This window comes from Stegodyphus dumicola, chromosome 4 (genome assembly GCF_044657685.1).
Source record: "Stegodyphus dumicola isolate Sdum_Otavi_A_Nest chromosome 4, ASM4465768v1".
Lineage (NCBI taxonomy): Eukaryota > Metazoa > Arthropoda > Arachnida > Araneae > Eresidae > Stegodyphus > Stegodyphus dumicola.
The window spans coordinates 41050103-41074074 of NC_140771.1; the positions used below are offsets into that span (position 1 = coordinate 41050103).

Sequence of the window (23972 nt, forward strand, 5' to 3'; positions counted from 1 at the left end):
TAAAGGTGGGAAAAAATTGTTTTTCGCTGATGATCACTCTGGTCGGGGCTGGATTAATTGTTAAGCAATATTTTCTTTTCATCGGGGTATGCATCAGGAATACATAAATAAGTCTATAGATAAATGAAGAATGCTATCTAAAATACAGAGTTAAAAGGAAATATGTAAAATATAGAGTTAAGGAGATAAACTCTAGATCAGCAGATTTTATATAAAATTTTATTTTGAATTTTAAACGGAATTTGCACCAATTTAAGTTTTTTTTAAGTATTATTATTAATAGTAGTATTTACTATTTTTAAGATATGAATAAACGACTAGTTAATACACAAACTAGCAAACAGTCAGCATAAGAGGTAAACATACAGAAAGAAATCCTGTTAATTTACACCGTAATTTAGTTAGCTTACAAAATTTGAATTATTCAAAATTTTTCAAAAAATAAAAATAAATAGGAGCCTTTTCTAATGTAAAAATGTATTGTCTAAACTTGAAACATACATTTACATCCAAAATTCCATAAACAAAATTGTTCGACTATACAATTTCTTTCCCTAATTTTCGTCTATCAGTCAGCTCTAATATTTCGGCTATTAAGATAATACTGCTGTTCACTAATGCGATTCATAACCCAGCATGCAGATCACTACACTACAAAGACATGCTAAGAAGACGGGAGAAATACCTTATATACTTCCCCTTTTAAAGGGCGATTGGGGTTTTTTTTTTAGGGGACCCACTCGCCAAATCCTGGGTGTGGAGAATCTTCATCCACCACCCTTTTAGTTCGGGCGCCACTGTAGAGACATTAGGTTATTTTTAAAGCAAGAGTGATGAAAAATGAGCAATGCACTTGCCGGGAATCAAACCACGGAACCCTGGAATACGCGTCCAGCGTGCAGACCACTACACTACGTAGGCATGGTAAGAAGGCGGGAGAAATACCTTATGACATTAAACGTTCATTTCGCCGAATCGCACGAATACTAACGCACATTTTATTACTTATGTTAACAACGGTCTAGGTAGTGAATGAATTTTAGCCCCCCTTTCCTGGGTCCTCAAAAAAAAGGTCCCAGGAAACTTGAAACTTTCAGAAAAATTTTATGATCGTAATTTAACAAAATCAAACAGAAGCTACCATTTCCTTACGGAACTTGTATGTCTCTCTCGGAACATTTTTTTTTTTTTTCATAAATTTAAAAATACCAAACTTCGATTTCAGAGAATAATATGTCCACTGCCGCATATAATACAGAGCCACCGAAATGAATGCCACATATCTTCATTAGATTCCACGGCTCATCAACATTTTCGTACTTTCAATAACTCCACAGGATAATTTGCCAGCAGTACACTGCTTTTCCTCATTCAGCAACATTTTCGTACTTTCAATAACTCCACAGGATAATTTGCCAGCAGTACACTGCTTTTCCTCATTCAGCAACATTTTCGTACTTTCAATAACTCCACAGGATAATTTGCCAGCAGTACACTGCTTTTCCTCATTCAGCAACATTTTCGTACTTTCAATAACTCCACAGGATAATTTGCCAGCAGTACACTGCTTTTCCTCATTCAGCAACATTTTCGTACTTTCAATAACTCCACAGGATAATTTGCCAGCAGTACACTGCTTTTCCTCATTCAGCAACATTTTCGTACTTTCAATAACTCCACAGGATAATTTGCCAGCAGTACACTGCTTTTCCTCATTCAGCAACATTTTCGTACTTTCAATAACTCCACAGGATAATTTGCCAGCAGTACACTGCTTTTCCTCATTCAGCAACATTTTCGTACTTTCAATAACTCCACAGGATAATTTGCCAGCAGTACACTGCTTTTCCTCATTCAGCAACATTTTCGTACTTTCAATAACTCCACAGGATAATTTGCCAGCAGTACACTGCTTTTCCTCATTCAGCAACATTTTCGTACTTTCAATAACTCCACAGGATAATTTGCCAGCAGTACACTGCTTTTCCTCATTCAGCAACATTTTCGTACTTTCAATAACTCCACAGGATAATTTGCCAGCAGTACACTGCTTTTCCTCATTCAGCAACATTTTCGTACTTTCAATAACTCCACAGGATAATTTGCCAGCAGTACACTGCTTTTCCTCATTCAGCAACATTTTCGTACTTTCAATAACTCCACAGGATAATTTGCCAGCAGTACACTGCTTTTCCTCATTCAGCAACATTTTCGTACTTTCAATAACTCCACAGGATAATTTGCCAGCAGTACACTGCTTTTCCTCATTCAGCAACAAATACCCTCACTTTATACAGAATTAACAATGTCTCATTTCTTTCTTCGTAGTTTAGATTTACCTGATTTATCCCTCATTAAAAATGAGTTGATTTCGTTAATTGTGATACGAAAAGTGACGCCTTATTATAGTTCTCTATAAAATCTTGAACATTTGAGTAGGTAACTTGGAAGTCTAATCCAAAAGTCGTGGTTAAAACTATGTTTAACTGAGTGTCACTATGTTAATTTCAAGTGGTCGCGTGTGCCGCGCAAACAATACATGTGGAACATAGACATATAAAATACTAACTGCATCGCCGTGTGCAATGCGTTTGTTTTCAAATACTAGCCTTTTTATAATACCTACTTCACATATCTTGCAAAAATAAAAGCTGTAAGTTATATTATCTTTCTAGGTATTTTACTTTAAAAAAAATGTAGTATAGCACAGTATTTTGAAACAAATAATAACTGGAAATAAATATATTTACGCACTTACGTTTACTTGAGTCCTTTTTCGTTAAAATTCCATGTGTTTGGAAATAGAAATGCAACTTTCTCAAATTTTCTAGATACTGAGAGGAAAGAAATAAGTCAAACTATTTTATACAAAAATTACGTGCCATTTTAATCATCACCATATTCATCAAATTTTATTATTGAAATATCAATTAGAATTTAAAGTGACTTGAACTTCTACCTTGTTGGTAAGACGCCAGACGTTGTGGCAGAGGAAATGAAAAAAGCTTAAGTTATATTTTATCTTTCTTTCCTTCCTCTTCTCAATGGCCAAATATTCTCATTATTTAAGAAAGGCTAAATATCATTTTATTAAATAATGTATATTTGTGTTATTAATTCCATTTGTATTATAAGAAAGATTAAATATTTTATTAAATAATATTTATTTTTTGTATTTTTAAAAAGCCCTCAGATAAATCTGATTTACCTAAAAATTGACCATAAAAATTGATTTCTTATTTAATTGACAATCTTGGCGCAGGACTATGTTAATATTACTTATATAACATTGAAATTTTTATGTCGTTATACACCGAATAGGCGTTATGTATCGTGTGCCGTTATAATGTTGAACAGATTGACTGTCAAAATTCGTGAACCAAAATAATACAAATAAACATGTAGCCTGGCATAAAATTTCCAGAAGACTTTAAAATTTCATTTACTTGTTAAATAAAACCATCAACCTCAAATGTATGATTTGCTTTTTCATAACAGATCTTAAAATAGGTATAATTTCATTCAATTTTTATTATTTGAATTTTGGTTTTGTGAAACAATTAAAATTTGTCTTTTATCCGGAAATTGTCACTAATATGTTACTGTCTTCATAAAAAAAATTCCGTAAAAACAAAAGTGAATGAAGTGTCACTCTCTTAACTGTTCTTTCATATGGCGACTGAGGTTGCTCTTTGATACTTAGCTTGCCAAATCCTGCTTTAAACTGACAAACAGCTGTTTCGATTTTTTTTTCCAGCATCAAGTTTTAAGGTAGCTTTGCTTAAAAACTGAACCTCCCGCAGATAAGAAGTTGTAAAAGCTTAATAGTTTCAGCAATTTTCTATTAAATGTTAGAAATTCCTGTTGAATTCACAAACTTTTTGGCATGGTATGTACATAGTGTTCACAAAAGTTCATTATGAGTCCATTCCCCCTTCTTTTTCTCCTTCCCTGCAATTGTTGGCTTGAGAAGCCCATTAATAAATGAAGTAGAATAATTCCAGGTTGATTATTTTCCTCTTTAATGTGATTCAGTGGTATTCTTTTGTGATTAATCTTGTGTACGTCAATTGGTTGTATCTTTATCTATAATTTTTTACATTTCATATACTGAAGGAATTTTCACACAAGTAATTTATAAGCTTTCAATACTTAAAACACGTTATTAACGTTCTCATTAAGTTTTATTACTTTAGAATCATAATCTGTTAATCGTAAAAACAGGTCATAAAGTACAAATATTTTTCAATTTTAATTAACGCAAATAATACAACAAACCCTTACCGGATGCGGGGATTACATCATTAACACATTGCTCGTACGACAAAATCTTCTTTCCGCAAAATTAGCTTTCTGTGGAAAAGACGGGTTAGGTATACTTCAAATTACGAAAATATATATGATTTATACAGCCCAAAATATTATTGTATTTAAAAGGGTAAAAAATGTTAAATGAAAAGCTCTCTATTACTGCTTAAAAAGTAGGTAGATGATACAATTATAGTTTTTAAACAGCTGTTGATTTTTGCTTGGAACAAAGTTTGACGCAACTGATGAAACGCTGTAAGGAATGCAAAGTGTTTCATTACCTGTCATTAGGTGCCCTCTTCTTTCTTCATTTGGATCAATCTCCATGAAAAAATCAACCAGCTCCTGAGCTTTTTCTAACAGTTCGTTTAACGTCTTACATACAAGGTGGTTATAATTAAAGTGACCCTATTTAGACCACTCTAGAACCCGTTCTATTTATTGAATTTTGATTAAATTTCGTATATATGTTATATGGATCATAGAAAAACGGTTTCTGCAATAAAAATAGTTCAAATTTTGTCACCAGTGGAGATTGCGGCGCCTAAAGAAGAACCAAAAAAATCTGTCAGAATCATTAAAATTTATTCATTTACAGAATGTGTTCAATGTGTGTTTCAGTGACATCAATTACGTGTTGAAAGTGCATTATAGCGTGTTCAGTGGCAGCGCGAAGTAACTCTCGAGGGATTTCAGCAAGATGGCGTGTAATGCTGGCTTTCAACTCAGGTAAAGTCATAATTCCTCCTTCATATAAAAACGGTCTTTTAGGAGTACCCACAACCAAAAATCACAGGGATTTAAGTAGGAAGGAATTTAAGTAGCCTCGCTTTAAGGAGGCCAAGCACCTGGAAAAACTCTGGATATTACACGATTCTCGCCAAAGTTAGAACGAAGCAATTCTTAAAACCACGCGCCCAATGTCGGGAGTTGCTCCATCTTGCATGAAGATAGTGGTCTGATAAAACAGTTTTACCACTAAAGCTCGATCTTTCTTCTATAAGGGTATGATTAACGATGACAAAGACGCGCAGAATGATTCTCTAGCTCTGGCTGCAAGTCTCTTTATAAGTTTGACTAATTTGCATTGAAAATTGCCATCTAGTGATCAAAATTTGAACTATTTTTTTATTCCAGAGATCTTTTCCCCATAGTCCATATAACGTATATACCAAATTTCATTAAAATCCGATATACAGAACGGGTTCCACAGGGGTCTGAATAGAGTCACTTTTACTATAACCACCCTGTATTAAAGGCTTTTTATCTTCTTCACTATCGCTTATTTCACCGTCGGCTGGTGTTATAAGATCATCCAGTTCTTTATTTATCATTTCATGATGGTCATTCTCGAATAATTCTTTAATTTTTCCTTCCATATCTGAAAATTCTTCCCCGCCTGTTGCTTTTGTAATTTTTATGATTTTTTTTCCCTTCATTTTCAGACATGGAAATCCTTTAAAATTGTTGACAACTTCTGACCAGCGCTTACGCCAGAAGTTCATAAATTTACTTGTTAAGGAATTAACTTGTTGATGAATTCACGTGTTCCGATGCGAGTTTAATCATTTCTATGCAGTGTCTTGTGTTGAACTGCTTCCAAACTGCTATTAGTGTGTCTTGCTTTTCTTCTTCTAGTGCTTTATTTCCAGAAGTGTAAACATTCCTGACATACTAAGAACGGCTCTGAACCATGTTTATGTTTCCTTGATCCATTGGTTTGATTAAGAAAGCGGTATTCGATGGAAGGAATAAAACTTTTACATTTGGATGCAATGATTTGGGGGCTTCAGTCCCGAGTCTCAAAGGATTATCGAGAATTTGGAGGTTTTCTAAACAATATTTGACATTTTTAAAGGAGGAATTTTCAAACTAGTCATTAAAGAAGACTATCGCAACGCGAGCGACGCACCTCGAGTTGGTACTGCACCGTACCACGTAGAACTGAAATCCTCGGGTTGGTCAAATTAAATGAAGAAAATTAAGAAAACGCGAATACGCAAAATCGAGTTCCTGAATCGTAAGCCTGAAAACTCTTTCTGGTAGAGAGATGTAGGTGGGGAAACTTATTTTCTAAGAGTAAAACCCTCCTCAACGCTAATTGCCTTTAATATCCTAATTCTGATTGGGATGTTTTGAATGATTATCCATATCTACTTGCATTGTCTCTGTTATGAGAGTATTAAAATGTTCCCCACAATTTGCTTCGGATTTTTAGAGAATAATTTTTTTCGAGATTGTTTCGAGAGTCCAAAATTTAACTAATTCCTGAGTATTTAAATCTAAATTATTTAATGATATGCAAGAGTTCACATAAGAATTAAATAATGCTGTGCCTGAAATGATCCAGCCTAATTTCGAGCGAAGAGCTGCTGGAAGATTTTAGTTTCGTTTGATTGGTTTACTCAAAACAAGTGACATGAAAATATTCACTCGTAGAAGAATATCTATTGGAGTAGATTCATAAAATGTACGATCCGCCAAAACTAGATCTTTGAAAGAGTTTGCAATGCTCGATGGCAATGATACGTGCGGTAAGTTTTCACAATCTTTATACAGCCCAAAATATTATTGTCTATATAACAAAAACAGAAGTTGTAAAGAAAGATTTGGAACCAAAATGGGGGAAGACCAAAAATATCCAGTTCTCCATTTGTTTGAGATGCAGCTCATACTAAGTAAGATATTTAGATCCTTGCCATTTTTCAAACCACACGATGATTTGAAAGACCGGTAAGACAAGTAAGATTTGGAAGACAGGACTCAGTAATAAAGTTTGCATGTGAGCCAGAAACCATCCGGCCTCAACATTGTAAGAAATTACCTACTACATCACGAACTCTGATTACAGCATTGCATAACAGAACACGTTTGTTTATAGTTCCACTACTCTCAAAATTAAAGTTTATCTGATTAAAAATTATTAGAAACATCATCTGGGATAGTATTTTCTGTCACTTTTGAGGAGTAAACATGTTTTGCATGAACTGGAAAAGTATTTTTATTATTATTAATAGCAGGTAAAACAGCATCTCGAGACTTCGTAAAATGCAATAATGAATTGTGATTATTATGATACGCTGTGCATCTATCCAAGATTTTGAAAGCCTTATTATTAAGCACATTAGTTAAATAGTTATAACAAAATTTATTAAATTTCACAAAATTGAGTCTCTTGTAAACAGGCAATTTGCTGAATTGATTCCATTTATATAAGTAATGATTTTTCTTAAAAAAGGACAAATTGTAGTAAATGAGTTACCAATGTATCACCAAAGACTTCAACGTTTTGTTCTAGAACACTTAGAAAACGAACGCATTCATTAGTGACGTATACGAGATTCAAAATAGCTTCCGCTGAATCAGCATTGGCTGAGTAATAAGCTACTTAATTAATACATTTACCAATTCTCATTTATTCGAAAATCTATCTGCGAGCAAATCCAAGCAGTTTTGCAATTCGAATCTGAGATAGGTATAGCTTGAGTTATTTTTACATCTTCAGCCTTACAAGACCTCTTAAGACACATCCGATAATTTATTATTATTGTCTACACTGTCCTTAAAAAGGTAGCTAAATGTAAGCCATTGATCTAAACTTCCACTGAAGGTAGGCAAACTTAAATTTGGCTGTTTTTACTTTTGTAGTATCAGGCTTAACACTAACTAAACTAATATTATCAAGACGAGAACTTTTTCGTGCAAATGGAAGTAGAGATCATCAACTGTATTTTGAACTATTTGATATTCATCAACATATGCATCAACTTCCCTTTCCTCACACGTTACCTAAATATAATCAAAAATACATGAAACATTTGCACTTTAATTATTCAATTTCGTTTTGAAAAGTTCGATTTTCGCCCCATCTGCGTTAGTAATGTCCGAATTTACACAGGCTGTTCGCACATATTTTTTACGATTTTTATTGTATTTACAGAAATATTTTACCTAACATTTTTCTGTTTCTAGTATTCTCTTTGATAACCCTTATTCTACACTATCTTTCTACACCGCAATTTCGAAAAATACCGTTCGTTTTCTACACCGTATCGGAAGAAGTATTTTATCCCATTCGTCTCGAACAGCTGTCCAAAGTCCAAGATGGGTTGTAGGTTGACGTTTGGACAATCCGCTTTTTAAATGTCCAAAAGAGCAAAAATCCATGGGTGCATCAAGAGATTTAGTACAGATATGAGTGAAGAGCATGATCTTAAAACCCGTTTTTTATTCCATTTTTTTCCAGGAAATTAACAGTAGATTTTGGCATATGACTGCGTTCTTGGACTTGATGCAGTTCTACTGATTGATGGCACTGTGGGCAAAGAGAATGTATTTCATATTTAAAACTGGATATGAAATATGTTCCTGATAATATATAGAGTTGATCTTAACATTATTCATTTTTAATTTGCCGTTATATGGAAAAACAGCAACAATCATAAATCCCTTTGTAAACCTTTCTTTGAATTCTTTAAATCATGTTTCAGGATTTTTTCTCCTCTTTGGTGGAAATAAATGGATATCATTTTATTGCAGTCATTTAAACATATCCAAGGTACATCTATTGTGACAATGTTTTTTCCATTTTTATTTGGGTAAACGTTTTTCATAAAGAATTCTGTAGCGCATTCTTCGTTCGGCGATATGTTGCGGAGAAAAATGATGCACATTATGTTTTTTTTCACCTTTTTAACAAATCTTTCAAATCAATATTAATTACTTTGTTTATAGTTGAACTGAGCATTTTTATGATATTACAGCTCTCCGCTGACTTGGCGGATTTTCTTTTAACATTAAAAATCTTATAACTTGGATAGTTGGAACAATTTTTCCACTTAAAGGCAGATTTTGACGGTTTTTTTTTTTTTTTTTTTTTTTTTTTTTTTTTTAATTTTTTTATTGACAATATTAACTATTGTAGCTTTCGGTATTGAAATACCACGATTTTCACAGAGTTTTTTTTTTTAATGATAGATACGAACAATTTTCTTCGTAACGAGCACAAAACATAGTATTTCATTCATTGCTTCATTAAAAGCAAACAAAATTATCAAAGAGCAAAAGATAATTTTTACTTTCAAAAATATAGTTGCAATTCAAAAAAAAAAAAGTGCTGTCGGACAATTTTTTTATAGCAAAGAAAAAATCGTCTAAAAAATGTGCGAACAACCTCGGTATTTTATCTTTGGTTAAATTTTAGCTACTCGTTTCTTTATTAATAACGATTTCATATCCATTATGCTAAAGGTAAAGATAACTTACCCTTAATTGATACTGCTGCTGCGTGCTCTCAAAAGTGTCAACAACAGTTAGCTGAATCAAACTTTGTTTGATTAGTACAAAAAACACCGATTATTCATCAAGCGATGACAAACAAATGTCCGTTACAGAAGTCAAAACTCAGGATTCCGATGTGAAGCGCTGCAAACAGATCTACAGATTGATATTGTACTAAAATAAAGCCTATGCAGCGCAAAACTGAGCAATAATAATTACTGTTCTCATAAAATCCATAGGTTCTCCGGGTAGAGAAAACCAAAAAAATTATGATGCGATGCGAAATAAGAAGAAGAATAAGCTATGGACTCTATGAATTTGAGTTTTTCATTCTCAAGTCCGCCCCCCCCAAAAAAATACACTATGAATGACAGCGAAAAACAAAACATCTACTCTCGTCTCAAAAGCGTGAGCATTCGCATGGTCAAGTAAAAATAAACTGCCCTCGTAATAGCAGCGCTATCTGTATCAACTTAAATTTAATAGTAACAGTTTCAGTATCTTTCTGTATGAAATTTAGCTTAGATAAAAATGATCTAAAAAAGCTACAGCTTTGTGCACAGTTCTATCCTAATTCATTTACCATATTCCCATTTAAAAAGATTTATCATCAATTCTATCTCAACCAAAATCATCACAATCTATATATATATATATATATGTAATTATATATATATAAATACATAAAGAAACATAATAAGAGGCTAAAATTAAAAGCAAATTTTTATACCCGTCCTGCGCTCTAGCTGCAGGATTTTAGTAAAATAAACTTAAAATAGCTAATTTAAAAGTAAATTGAAGCCTAAGCAAGGCAATTCGTCAACAATATTAATAATTGCAGCCATGTGTAAGAGGTTTAATACAATATCAAAAACAAATTAAAAAATTAAAATAAGAATTGATAGTACAATTCTAAAATACCTTTCTAAAAATAAAAATGAAAAGGCAAAAGGGAAAACATATACAAGATAATAAAATAAAAAATTATAAATTCATCTGCATTTACTGAAACTCCAATGCAGAACTCATCAGGGGAAAATGAATTAAAGCTTCATAAAGTTGGATTAATATGTCTCGAAAACGTGTTTCGTTCTACTGGTCCATTTGAGATCAAAGACCGAAAAAAGAATCCTTTGAATTTTCTTTTAAGACATTAAAATTCATATAAAACCGAAAACTCGGATCTCAAATGTATTAACAATTTCCTCACATACCTTCGAAACACTTGGGAAAACGAATAAAACATAACATTGTGCTAAACTGACTATTCAAAAAAAAAAAAAAAAAAAAAACTTTCCATTATGTAAAAAGACCATTAAAAAATCAAAGTGGTCTAAAATTATTATATGCAAATCCGAAAGCAAATAAATATAAAGAGCAAAACAAATATACTTTAAACCAAATTGTCATTTAAACAACACTCAAAAATTGGGTGGTCCCCGATTATGCTAAACTAAGCTTTTAATACCAAGAAAACAACAAAAAAAAATCCTAAAGATTCTTTAAATAATAAAATAAAATCTGAGCCTTTATCAGCTAAAAATTGTAGACCAATTAGATACAAAAATTGAAAAAAATGCAAACTTACTGAAATCTTAGGACTACCTTTTAAACGAAAGCTTACTTAATTCTTCAAACGACCAAACTGTGTTCCTTGTAGAATTCAAAGATTCCCTGGAAGCGCAAAAAATTGTAGTTCTTGGAAAAAGTATGCTATAAGGTTCAAAGTGTCCAACAGCAGAACTAAGTATCTAAACATGTGTTCAAAATGTCCTATCCTGTTAAACTTTGTGTGCGGGGGTGCCAAATGCTGAGTGCGGTCTGTAAAAATTTTCATACGAGGAGGGTGATCGTCGACTCCAAAATGGCGGTGTAAGAAACTTCTAAAAGATGCTGTCATCTGTAAAATCTTAAAACGCGAAAGGAGTACTGGCTCAAAATTGAGGAAAAGGAAAAATGCATGTTATAAAAGATAAAAATCTACACGTAATCGGGGTACAATACGTCTTAGAAAACTAGAAGCCTCATTTTTTCAGTTACAGCTAGAAGCTTTGCCAGTTATTAAATTTACAAAATAGTAAAAGATAATATAAATAATAATTGAAAGGAAAAAGAAACGAGATCTTTGTACATATTTACATTAAATTTCTTATCGTAGTCATCGAACTACTACTTCCTGTTAAGGTTTAAGTAATAATTATCATATCACTTTAGGTGAGAAATTGAGAAAAAGTTAAAGAGAGTTAAAACCAGCTTTCTTTAGAGTTATATAAATTTTAAATAGAGGTGTTTTATTCTCTAAGAAACTTTTGACTAAGTTAGTAATTTTTTCTTGTATGTATTCGACATTGTTGCAAATATTCTAAGGAGTTATTTATTCTAAGAATTATTCTAAGGAGTTGAATATGTATAGTATTGAGTATTACTCTTTTGGAGATATTGGAGTTTTATAGTAGGGAAACAGGTTACGGATTTCTTGAGAAAACTTCCGTTTTACATGAGATAAGAAATTAAAAACATTAATTTGCAGAAGAAACTTTTGTCTAGTTTTTCTTTGTCTTATAAATGTCTTTTTGTTTGTCTTATAGATGCCAACTGCAAGCATGGATCGCCTATGCAATTTTATTTTATTCCATCATAGTAAATTGAAACAATAAAAATTTAAAGCAAAGACGAAACTGAGCGTTTCTTGTTTCTTTGTTTTAGGAAAGGAGTCAAGCAGACCAATACACTTCTAAGTCATCTCCGTCTGGTTGCAAGACCTTCACTTGTAAGCAGTGCGGCAAGTCATTCAAGCGCTCTTCAACGTTGTCGACTCATTTGCTCATCCATTTAAACATCAGACCATATCCTTGCTTGTACTGCGGTAAAAGCTTTCACCAGAAATCAGATATGAAGAAACATACGTACATTCATACAGGTTAGTTTGCTTTTCAGCTTTTGCTAAACCCTTAAGGTAATAAATGTTAGCCATTGGATGGAGTTTAAGGTATGAAGTTGAGTACCAACACATACCGCCATAACTTACAAAATTCAAACCCTTTTGTTCATTAACGTCGTTAGAAATATAATTAGTGGACGAAAAGTAATCTGTCATATAACTAAACAGAAGCGAGAGAGTAAATAATACTAATAGCTTTCATATTTGACAATGAATTCGATACCTTATCAGGAAGTAAATTAAAAATCAATGATAAACTTTTGATTATAGCTACCAACACCTTGAATGAGCTAAATAAAAGCTCATAAAAAGAATTTTAATGGAAGATATAATCTGATATGATACTTCAAAGCTCGAGGAACTGCTTTTTATTGAAATTAAAGCCAAAAATGGGAAAGAAAAGGACATTTGAATTGCCGCTTCATTATACAGCTTAATACAGATAAAAGAGGGCGGGACACCAGAATTTCATCTTTGATCGCACAGGTATAGTTCTACCACATTAATTATGCAACCTCGCCCTAATTTAACGGAAAACATGCTGGGGTACAGCTCCGAGGATCTCCTACCCCGCTTGTCTTACCACCAAAGTACTCAAGGAGTCTTTCTGTTCGCCAGTATTTTAAGTGCCCCATGTCGCACAGACTCTAGACACCTACAAACATCCATGCCTTCTCAGGAATTCGAAAGCAAGCCCAAGGATATCGAACTCTACATTAATCTGGATCTAAAGGTGTCTCACTCCCCTTAACTAGCTAGGATCTGTATCTCGGTAGTCATGCCACGGGGGGGATAAAAACACGAGCTTGGAAATCTGTTTATGCTGTTGGACCGAGGGGATCGGCGTAAGTCCTAGACCTGTTGGCACCAGCAGCTCGGTAGGGTAAGTTCTCTGGGTAATGTCCTCGATAACGGGCAACCACGTAGTAATGATGGGAGCATTATTGGCGATCAGTGAGATTTCCAGGTGAATAGGTCACGCCTCACCAGCAGCGCTGAGAACAGGGAGTGGTGACCCTCGGGCGCGGTTCGAAAGTGATATAAGGAAGAAAGTTTAAAAGTCCATAAAGATCCGATGTGAGACTCGGGTGCTCGGAAGAGTGGAATAGTAGCATACATTAGATGATTTTTGTTTGGACTATCATCCCTTGCCTAATACAGGGAATATCAGTTGGGATCTCCAGCACGTGTAGTTGCAGGAGCACGTACGAAGTTGGTTTTGCCTTGCTCCACTCCTCTTCCCTACTACCGACCTCTCGAGGGGATTTTTCCCTCGCCGTATTTTTTGAGTGCCCTTCATGCCGCACAGACACTGCACATTTACAAATATCCAAGCCGTCTCTGGGATTCGAAAGCGGACCTTTCGGTACGGCAGTCACCGTCGCTAACCACTTTCCCTTCGGGGCGGCATATAAAAACTCGTTTTTTTTTTTTTTTTTTTTTTTTTTTTTTTTTAATTTTGAGATAGGCGACGGAATTTCATGGTGATGTAAAGTGAAGCAATATAAGATGGCTTAATGATATATTTGTAACTGTAGTAAAATTCTGTATTAGACGTGCTAATAGTATTTTCTGATTCTGAAGATAATCAATTCATCTTGAGCACGCTGCTCAACTGTACATTAGAACGTTTTTTAAGTTCCATAATTTCTATTCTTGGTAACATAGGAACTTCAAATTCATTATAAAGTACAATGATGGTTCCTGTCTCAATGATGGTTCAATATGATGACCGATATGCATTCAATAGAAACCAAATACCTAATTATCCTTTCTCAAACTATCAACATGAGGTTAAACCTATGCGTACAATGTATACGAGAAAGCATTCCGATTGGCAAATAAAGGATGTTCTACCTTGTTATAGGAAAAGTTGTAAAGCAAAGAAAGGGAAAACAAGCTATGCAATCAAAAACCTAATACCTTTTTGGGAAACGTACCTGTTCAAGGAATATCGATGCTCTATTATCTTCAACTAAATGTTTTTGAATTCATCTGAAGAGACAAACTGCTAACTTAGTTATGCAGCCTGAAATTAATTTTAATGCTCGAAATATTTCTTTGAAACTACACACACTAATACATTAGAAAACCAAGATCAATATTTATTGGACTAACTTTTGCAAACTTCTCTGATTCGTTTGGGCATCGAGTCTACTTGCTTCTGGAGTGCATTTACGTCCAGAGAATACCATGTATTGGCTATGCAGCATTTTAGAGCTTGTAAATTAAATGCAAGAGGAAAGTGCTGTCGGATGCGTCTTTTCAACATTTCCCACAAATTTTCTATAGCGTTTAGTTCCGAACTATGCTGTGGCCAGGGAAGGTGTTGGAAGTCAGACTGATGTTCAGCGAGCTAATTTTGAACACGTCTGGCACGATGTATAGTTGCATTATCGTATATGAAGTATCCGTCGCCATCAAGGTATAAATGCAACATTGCATGGTGAGCTTGATCTGCCAGTATATGTCTAGGTATCTCATGGCTGTTTGTTTAACCTCGAGGATCACCAGGGCATTACTTCCATGTCAGCAGAACACGCCCCATATCATAATATTCCTACCAGACCCTTGCACAGTGCGAGTAAGGCAAGATGGCTTCATGGGTTCTCGCCAAATTCGACGTCTTCTATTAGCGCAAAATAATGTGCAGCGTGATTACCACATTACCCGTTTTCAATCCTCAGATGTGTAGCGTCTTCTTTCCCGACACCACTGAAAACGAATTCTTCCATGTCGGGCAGAAATGAGTGGTTTTTTTCACAGGCACCCGACTATGCATTCCTATCCTCTGCGCATGGTTCGAACTGAAATCTGTTGGAAAGAGCCTTGGTTGACGATCTGTGTCAGTTGAAGCAAAGTGGAATCCCTGTTCTGCTGTACAATTCGTCGGAGACGACGCCGATCCCTTACTTGGAAAAACTATGCTCGAACTGCAGTTACGTCTTCTAGAGAAGGATTGTGGGTTCTGATTACAACTTTTGAAAACCTTTGATATGGCTGCTTTTGAGAACCATCGATTTCGAAGACAGTGAGATCTGCTGTCTTCGAAATCGATTTCCCTGCTCAACGGGCACCAACAGCAGTCCTTTTTCAAATGGTGAAAGATGTGTCAATCCCTAGCACACATTCAAAATCTCAAAGGTTTCTAATTCACTGACCAGTGTGTGTATTTAATTTCATGATAACTATATTTCTCTTTCTGAATAATATTCTCTAAATTAAATTAGATTTTTATCTGTTTACTATAAAACCGGACTTTGTGTTAAATAATTTTGTTTCATTGTAGGGTAATAACGCGAGTTTTCTGATCACGATGAAGGCATGGCATTTTGTCTTTGCGGCATGAAGGCACTCAAAATATTCGGCTAGCTGAAAGTCTTCTCGAGTGGATTGATGGTAGGGGAAGAGCCCAGAGGCCCTGGAGCCGTTTCTTGGAGTGCTGTCCTTCAAAATAAGGGTGGAAATTTCAAAATTGTACTGTTACGTATATGGTGCTCATACCGACGACATAACGCAATATTGCACTCCTTGCAACGATAAAAATCTGTGGATTTATTCCGATTACGTCAGGCAAGTGAGATTAGCCACAACAATAACAACAATGAAGGAGTGCTTCACTCTTTCTTACATTTTAGTTATAGGATGGTATCATAAACATCAACTCCATTATTAGGCAAGGGGAAAGATTCTGATGTGCATCTCTGGGCCTCACTTTTAGAGACTCTATATTTTGGCCTGAAGAGTTGCTCGTCTCATCCGTTTCCTAGAAAGGCAGACTTTTCCAGTTAATAAGAGACGGGTTGCAGGAGGCATGATCGAACTCTAATCCGCCGCATTGTCCCTTTTAAAGGGATCTTAGCTAGGAAACGAGTTTTTGCCCTTCATTCGATTTGAATTTTAGGTTGTTGTTATTTGAATTATTGTACCTTTTATTGTATGGTGACACTTTCCTCAGAGCATTGACCCCATGATTATAGATCTTGACTGGCGAGATAAATAATACCAACGGAAATGCTAAAGGTACATTAGCTGAGGTATGATGTTCGGTAGATTAACTAAATTTTCAACATATAAATTTAACAAAATATGTTCGTATCAGTAGAAGAATATTCTTTTATGACACTGGCTATGGTAAAAAACAAGTAAATTATTAATATACGCACAAAAGGTGTTCTTTAATATTCATTCTTGATTATGATTTTTAATAATTTGTTAAGAGAAGAATATATCAGAAAGTAAATATTTTTATTTGAGTCAAGAATATTTAGTTCTTTTCAGTATATATGAAAAGTTTGATAGCTTTCTTGGCATTCCAATAATAGTGCAAAATCGGAGAAATGTCATTGTTTTCATTTAATAGTGTTTATCGACAACAAATAAATATCAGAAATTGTTGCCAGTATAGATAAAGTAACAATTTCATAATTCAACTGCTTAATTAAATCCTTTTTCTTCCGTATTATAAGAGCTCATCAGTGTAATAGAGCCATTTAAAAAGGAATTTTTATCTGTACTTCTTGATAAAATTTTGCAACAAGTGTTATTTTATACCATTAATGTAGCAAACAAAATACAATGTTAACATCAGATAATATATACCGATTACGACATTTCTAACTCTAGTTCCTACATATACTCTCTGCCTCAAAATAAATTCTAACCGCAATGAAGAAATTTTGTAAAACTTTCATTTTAGCACAGACTTTTCCTATTCTTTTAATAATTATGTACACACACACACATATATATATATGGCAATATTTTAAATATTTTTTCTAGTTTTATTCAAACAATATTTTTGATGTTTTTCACCACATGCACTGGCGGGTTATTTTAATTATAAACAATTTCTAGTTATAAAAATAGTTTACAGATGGCAAATACGCGCACACATATACTGCGTGCCTTTTAATATTTTCGTATTTTCGTACATATACCATTTTATAATTAAAACTATTATTTTGCATTTTATTTTAATTTTATTTAACAAGTTTAGTTTTATTAGTTAGCAACAATACGTATTATTAGCCCAAAAGGAACGTTAGTCCCGAATGGCATATTAGCCTCGAAACGGCATTTTCAGTTGAATCACTATAAATGGCATATAACTTTTCAAATTGTTGCCACCAAATATTATCGCCCTGTATTATATTTAAAGAATTTAAATAATGAAGAAGCTGCATATATGTATGGCTGTTTCTCGCACTGTGAAAAAACGACAGTACCTAGAGCTGTTAAATTTTGAATAACACGTTCTCCACCGGAACTTGCGCAGCTGGAAGCCCGAATTCTGAATTTCGAATTTCATATTTTGTAAAACTTTATTGAATTTTTGATTGATAAACTCAACTATTTAAAAACTAGCAGCGGCAACACTGTATTGCTATGTTGCTTTTAAAATTTTCATAGTTTTATTTTGAATTGCGTATGGCGTATGGCAAAGAAAATTATGCTTAATAATAAAGTTAAAAAGACCAAAAAGAAAAGAAAATGCGTTAGCAGGAGGGAGTGTAAGAGCAGACTGGTAGACCTAAGAAAAAGGGGTAAAAAATCTTAACATACCCTTTTAGGGCGACTGTTAAGATCTGAAACCTTTCAGATTCTTTGTTAAATTTATTCAGTTGTAAAATCTATACTAAAGTGGCAGCCTATAGTCTTAAAAAATAAAGGCTTTTATATTATATATATAATTTTATTTGCGCAGCCTCATTAGTCGTTTAGTCTCATTTTCATTAAAATGACAAGGTATTGTTTCCTGTTTCTTTCTTCTGCTTGGCCAAAAACGTAGAGAAATTACATACTAAAATGTGAAAAGCTGAGCTTGATACATCCATGTTAAAACGACTCTCAAGTAAGTCTTTGGTGATGTTTTTGAAATTGCTCTTTACGGATTGGCAATTAAGTTTGCCAGCTTTGGCGACTAAGCCCGGTGACCGCTTTTAACAAGCAAGTATCATGAGCTTATACATGATAGCCAGTATTCCTTCACTTTTACAACTGATATTTCTTGTATTATCGAGAAAAGCTATATGGCAGTATTAGTTTGTTATGTGACTATAGTTGCATATTTCAGACAGAAAGATATTGGTCAATATGTTCATTTTAAAAGCGATGTTTATGAAAATAAACGATCCATAAAAAGTTAAGCCTTTATTATCCACCGATATTCTGATATGCAATCACCTTTTGCAGTCCTGCTCTCCAGACTGACGCTATGCCTTGTGTTGGTTTACTTCGTACATTTTGCTGTCCAAATCGAGGACTCATGCTAGACCTTATCTATTGCAGCTATGCTAAGAGCAAAGCATGACATAGGATTTAGTAATAGTAGTTTCGAGTTTTAAGTGATTTTTTTTGTTTGTTTGTTTGTTTGTAAGTGTATATTGTCTGTCCGTCATGGGGCTACTTAAAATTCTAGCGAGCCAAAAATCGCCTCGAGTAATTACTTTATTGGGGATAAGAGAATAGGGTTGGGAGACCCTCAGAATGTCCCGCGGTGTTCTCCATTAAAACTGGGGGCCGAGCTGTGCAGTTAATGCAGTCAGGCTATACCCATAAGATCATTGGTGAAATTCTAATTTCCTCCCACTTGTACCTATCCCTGCCAACATGTACTTTCTTTTTAATATTATATTTATATATAAATTATCATGTATGATAATATTTTACCAAAGTAAGAAGCAACTCTAGATAGAATTCAAAATTTTGTTTTGGCATTAAAATATACTTTAATATGCAAGCACATCAATAATTTGAGAGTGTATTGGCAACTTACAAGTTAAATTTACACTGAAAGTTTTATTCCTTTTGAGCTATTTCGTTTCGTATTTCGTGGAAAGTACTTTCCCACTGCATGCGACTCATACATGCAGAATTATGCAAAATTCTCTGAAACATTTTGAAAGTTCATCACGAATAAACCATCCAAACGATAGCGAAGGTTATTATACTGTTATAGAGGGAAACCCGCCAAATGTTGGTTACATATTTCACAAATGCTCAATGGATTCACATTTGCTGATAGGATAAACACTTGCAAAATAATCCATTTCGTCCTACGAGCAAGCTAGTGTAGCGTAATCAACTACGATATTCCTGGGTTGTAACAATGCTGGGAGTAGGAGGAAATGATGCCCTCAAGGAAAAGTCACATGGTATTAAATCTAAAGACTGGCGGGACTGTCCTATTAACGCGTCATCTCCTTGTTTCAGACATCTTAGTGACAAATTTTGATTAAAATCTTTATGGCAGATTTTAATTCAGATGCTTTCGCAAAAAACTTCGATAATAATACTTGTAGTGAGGAATTGTAGGACTGACCCATTGGTATATGTAATCATCTTTGCTTTCATTCAACTCTCGTCTCAGTATTCCTTCATTCTTAAATAAATCCTCCCATCGGCGCATGCTGTACCAGCAAAGAAGCACACGTTAAGAGTTTGTGAATGTCTGAAACAAATTATTGAATTTACCTTTATTTAAGTGTAGTAAAAGCTGCTATTTATTGCGTAGGTAACTTGCTAGTTTTAAAATGTTTGGTGAAATTATGAATAATCCTTTACCTGTATTATTTAGTTCTACAAGGAAAATTTCTTTTTCTGTTGCTATGTTAAGATTATGGTCGGCTTCATTAATATTCATGAGAGTGTCAAAGGATGCTTGTCTTTGATTATACCAACGCAGCATCCAGAGTGGCAGTACAAATTTATCTAATTCCAGTGCTGCTAGCTCGTAGTATAGGCGACATAGAAAGTCGCCTGAGGTGCTGATTTGTCTTAGGGGCACCAGCTAAACTATTCTGACGAATAACAACTAAATATATATTTATTTGGCTATGAATCATTAATATATTTAATTTATATGGAACACCAGTTCTGCTGACCGCCTACAGCACCGAAAGCGCCGGAGCCGAATCTGCCCCGTTCCGTCCTATTTTGATGAAAAGCACTATAAAGGATGGAATCCAAGAATGTTTTGCTCTATCTTCCTTATTACTAACTACTCAAAACAACATTCGGATAGATGAATTTTATGTGTTTCCATTTTTCAAAAGCACCAACATTCATATCTTATTCAAGATTCGACCCAAGCCCATTAGAGAGGCAGACGTTTTTAACCATCATACTAACCGAATAATTCTAAGATTTCTTGCACACTTCCACTTTCTTACACAAATTTATTAATGTGAATAAGTATTAATAAATTTAAAAAGTATGCTTAGTTGACAATATATTTTGGAATGATTATCGTGGCACTTTAATGAAATTAATGACTGTATGAAATAAAATGCGCGAAAAGTACTCTGAATCATTGCGCATTCTTCAATCGATAAGCTGAACTCTGAAAACATATCTTTAGAACTAAAACTTAATGTATGTTTTCCTCTCATTTCAATTTAAATCAAGTCTGAAATCCGACAACGCGGCAGCTGAATAAAGAACATATTTTTTTTAGTGTTTTTTAAACGTCTACTGGGGTGAAATATTTACTTGACTACGTACTGCTTTCCATCTTGGCTGTTTTGAAAAAAAAAAAAAAAAAAAAAAAAAAATTCTGTTTACATTGAAGTGCTATATTACATATCCAGCCACGGAAGCTAAGATCACGTCAAAACAAGACCATTATTCTTCCGATTTCTGACATCATTAATATTGGTCGAATAGTCTTTTGTTATTTTCAATGGGTAAACCATAATCAAGAGATGCTTTAGAACATGCTTTCTTAAACTGTGCGTAGCGGAACCTGCAGCAGGAGGTCGCGAAAAATTTTAGCAATTTTGATATTTCTTTAACTTATTATAATAATTTTACAATTACCAAATATTTTTACACAGTGTATCTAAAAACAGATAAAGATAAGACAATACAGACAAAGGAAAACGTTTTGACGCATCCTTTTTTATATTATAAACTTTCATTTTCTTTGCTTTGCACGTGACGCTGTTATTTCGTCTGTTACTTATTTAAAATTTTCACATTGTTCTATGTCTTAAAACTAGAAATTTAAGTTAATGACCTAAAACTGCAATAGTATATTACAGTACAAGTGAAAAAATTGGCAGTTTCACTCACGCGTGTGTCGGATTTGGGCAATACTTATGAGGCCACACAAAATTTTTGTAAATATTATGGGGTCCTGGGGGGTCGCGAAAAAATCTCAGCGATAAAAGCGGGTCGCGAGTGAAAAAAATTTAAGAAATCCTGCTTCAGAATAATATGCTATTAGTTCCCGAACAGGTGTATAGAGATGAAGTACAATTTTACAGGTGAGTATTGATTTTATAAAAGTTATTAGTGAGGACTTTCTAAAATTTTTAGGCCGTTACGTTTATTTTTATCTAAAATATTTAGGCCGTTACCCTGTACGGACATTACGCTTTTGGAACCAGGAGATATGAAAAATGAGCAATACCCTCGCCGGGACTCGAACCACGGACCTCTCGAATACGCGCCGAATGTGCTGACCACTACACCACGAAGGCGGAAGAAATACCTTATTATTTTACCATGCATTTATCAGCTATATACAACTGGGTAATTGCTTCTACTGTAAGAGGTTAAATTGCACCGATGCCGGGCTCCGGTACTTCTATTTTTTTGAGGAAAATCGTAATTCTAGCCGGATCCCAAAGAAGCCTTAAATAAAAGAGCTCCGGCACTTTTATGTAAGTGAAACACAGCAGACGAATTTTATTTTAATAATAAATATGCTTTAAAAATCAATTCTGACTTCTGAATGCATGCCTGTCTGTGGAATTAACACTTTGAAGGAGGTTGAGACTTTTAAGCAATGACTCCACCTCCATGTCGAAGGCTTATTCTCCAGCTAGTGGAATGAATTCGTGAGAATGGGTAAAATTTTTCCTTCCTGAAAGTGCTAACAGTGACTACCTTTTGGTCGTGCAGATCCAGCGCTAGTAACCTCCCATTGCAGAGCTTCTGCAGACATTTGAACAATGTAACTAAATACAGGAGACGAAAATTGTAACTTGAGCAGACCTTACGTTTGTTCTCATGATGCTATCAGATCGGATTTGGGGAAAACTCCCCCTTCCCCAATAGCATTCTGCTTGACAACTAGAATTATATCGGCAGAGCATCGTGATCAGACAGTGTTGGACTCTTTGTTTTCGAAGCTATGTTTCTCCCTTTAAATTTCTTTCCATACTCTCATACTATTTCTGATAGTCTATTTTCATTAGCAATGCTTTAATCGTTTTACGTTTCTTCACTAGCGTGCTGAACAAAAACTAGTCTTTTGACTGGTTTTTGTTTCCCTCATCTTTTGAAATAGTACGTTATACACTATGTTCAGGGCTTAAATTCAGCCGGATGTCGGCTGAGCTATTTCTGAATGAAATTGTAAATGTAGACGGAGCCCAAAATAAGACGAGGTCCGATGTTTTATTTCTGTAACTATTTCTCATAAACTTGATAATTTATAAAATTTTTATTTATGTCTTATAAAATTTTTATTTATATATTATTTATATTTTATGGAATTTTCATTTAATTATTAGTAATTTTATTTAGTTAGATAATCTTTATATTTTACCGCATTTTAATTTAATTATCAATTATTTTTGGCCCAAACAGGCGTCAGAGTCGTAGCTAGGGTTTTCAGCGCCCAGGGACAACTGAAGATTTCGTACCCCCTACTGCTTGCCAATGATGGAAAACATTTAATTCTAAAATGTCGTAACATCAGTTTGGCGCCCCTTGGATTCTGCGCCCGGAGACAGATGCCCCCCTCTAGCTACGCCCCCGACAGGCGTTATCCCAAAAGGGCTATTAGTCTCGAAATTGCATTTTGTGTCGAATCACTAAAAGTATTGAATCACTTTTCAAATTATTGCACCAAATATTATCGCCCTGTATTATATTTAAAAGAAGTTAAATAATGAATCTGTATGAACGTAGGTATTTTTTTTGCATTGCGGGAAAAAACAACAGCGGTATCTAGAGCCATCAAATTTTGAATAATCTAGTCCTCCACCTCGAACATGGGCTACTGGAAACCGGAATTTTGAATTTGTTGGAACTATCTATTTCATATTTTGTAAAACTTTAATGAATTTTTGATTAAAAACGCAACGATCTCAAAGCGAGCAGTGGCAACACTGTATGGAATAAAATATTTTTATCTCCAGTGCACAAGACTGCCTATCGGAAATTTTAAAAATATGCTGTTTTTGAATATCTTTGTTAGTCCAAATGCTCTCGGAACGTGTATGCGTACATAAAATTAAAAAACGTCCCTTTTAGCATAATATAAAATATGAAAGCTTTCAGATTATTTTCATCGATTAGTCAAAATATAATTGCAGTTATATCATAACTGTAACTGAATTACACACTTGCAATAATATTGTAACTGTAATTAGATAATGTAATTACTTTGTAATTACAATTCACAATTACTTAACTGCAATTACATTAT

At 34.1% G+C, this 23972-nt stretch overlaps 1 protein-coding gene across 1 annotated transcript in view; it reads left to right on the forward strand.

Annotated features, from left to right (window-relative positions):
- The window catches only part of LOC118187159 (uncharacterized), a 36441-nt gene that overhangs the window by 8938 nt on the left and 3531 nt on the right, over positions 1 to 23972 (forward strand). The window contains exon 3 of the mRNA XM_035357367.2: positions 12295 to 12508. Coding sequence (XP_035213258.1) covers positions 12295 to 12508 — 214 coding nt within the window. The remainder of the gene's footprint in view (positions 1 to 12294; positions 12509 to 23972) is intronic.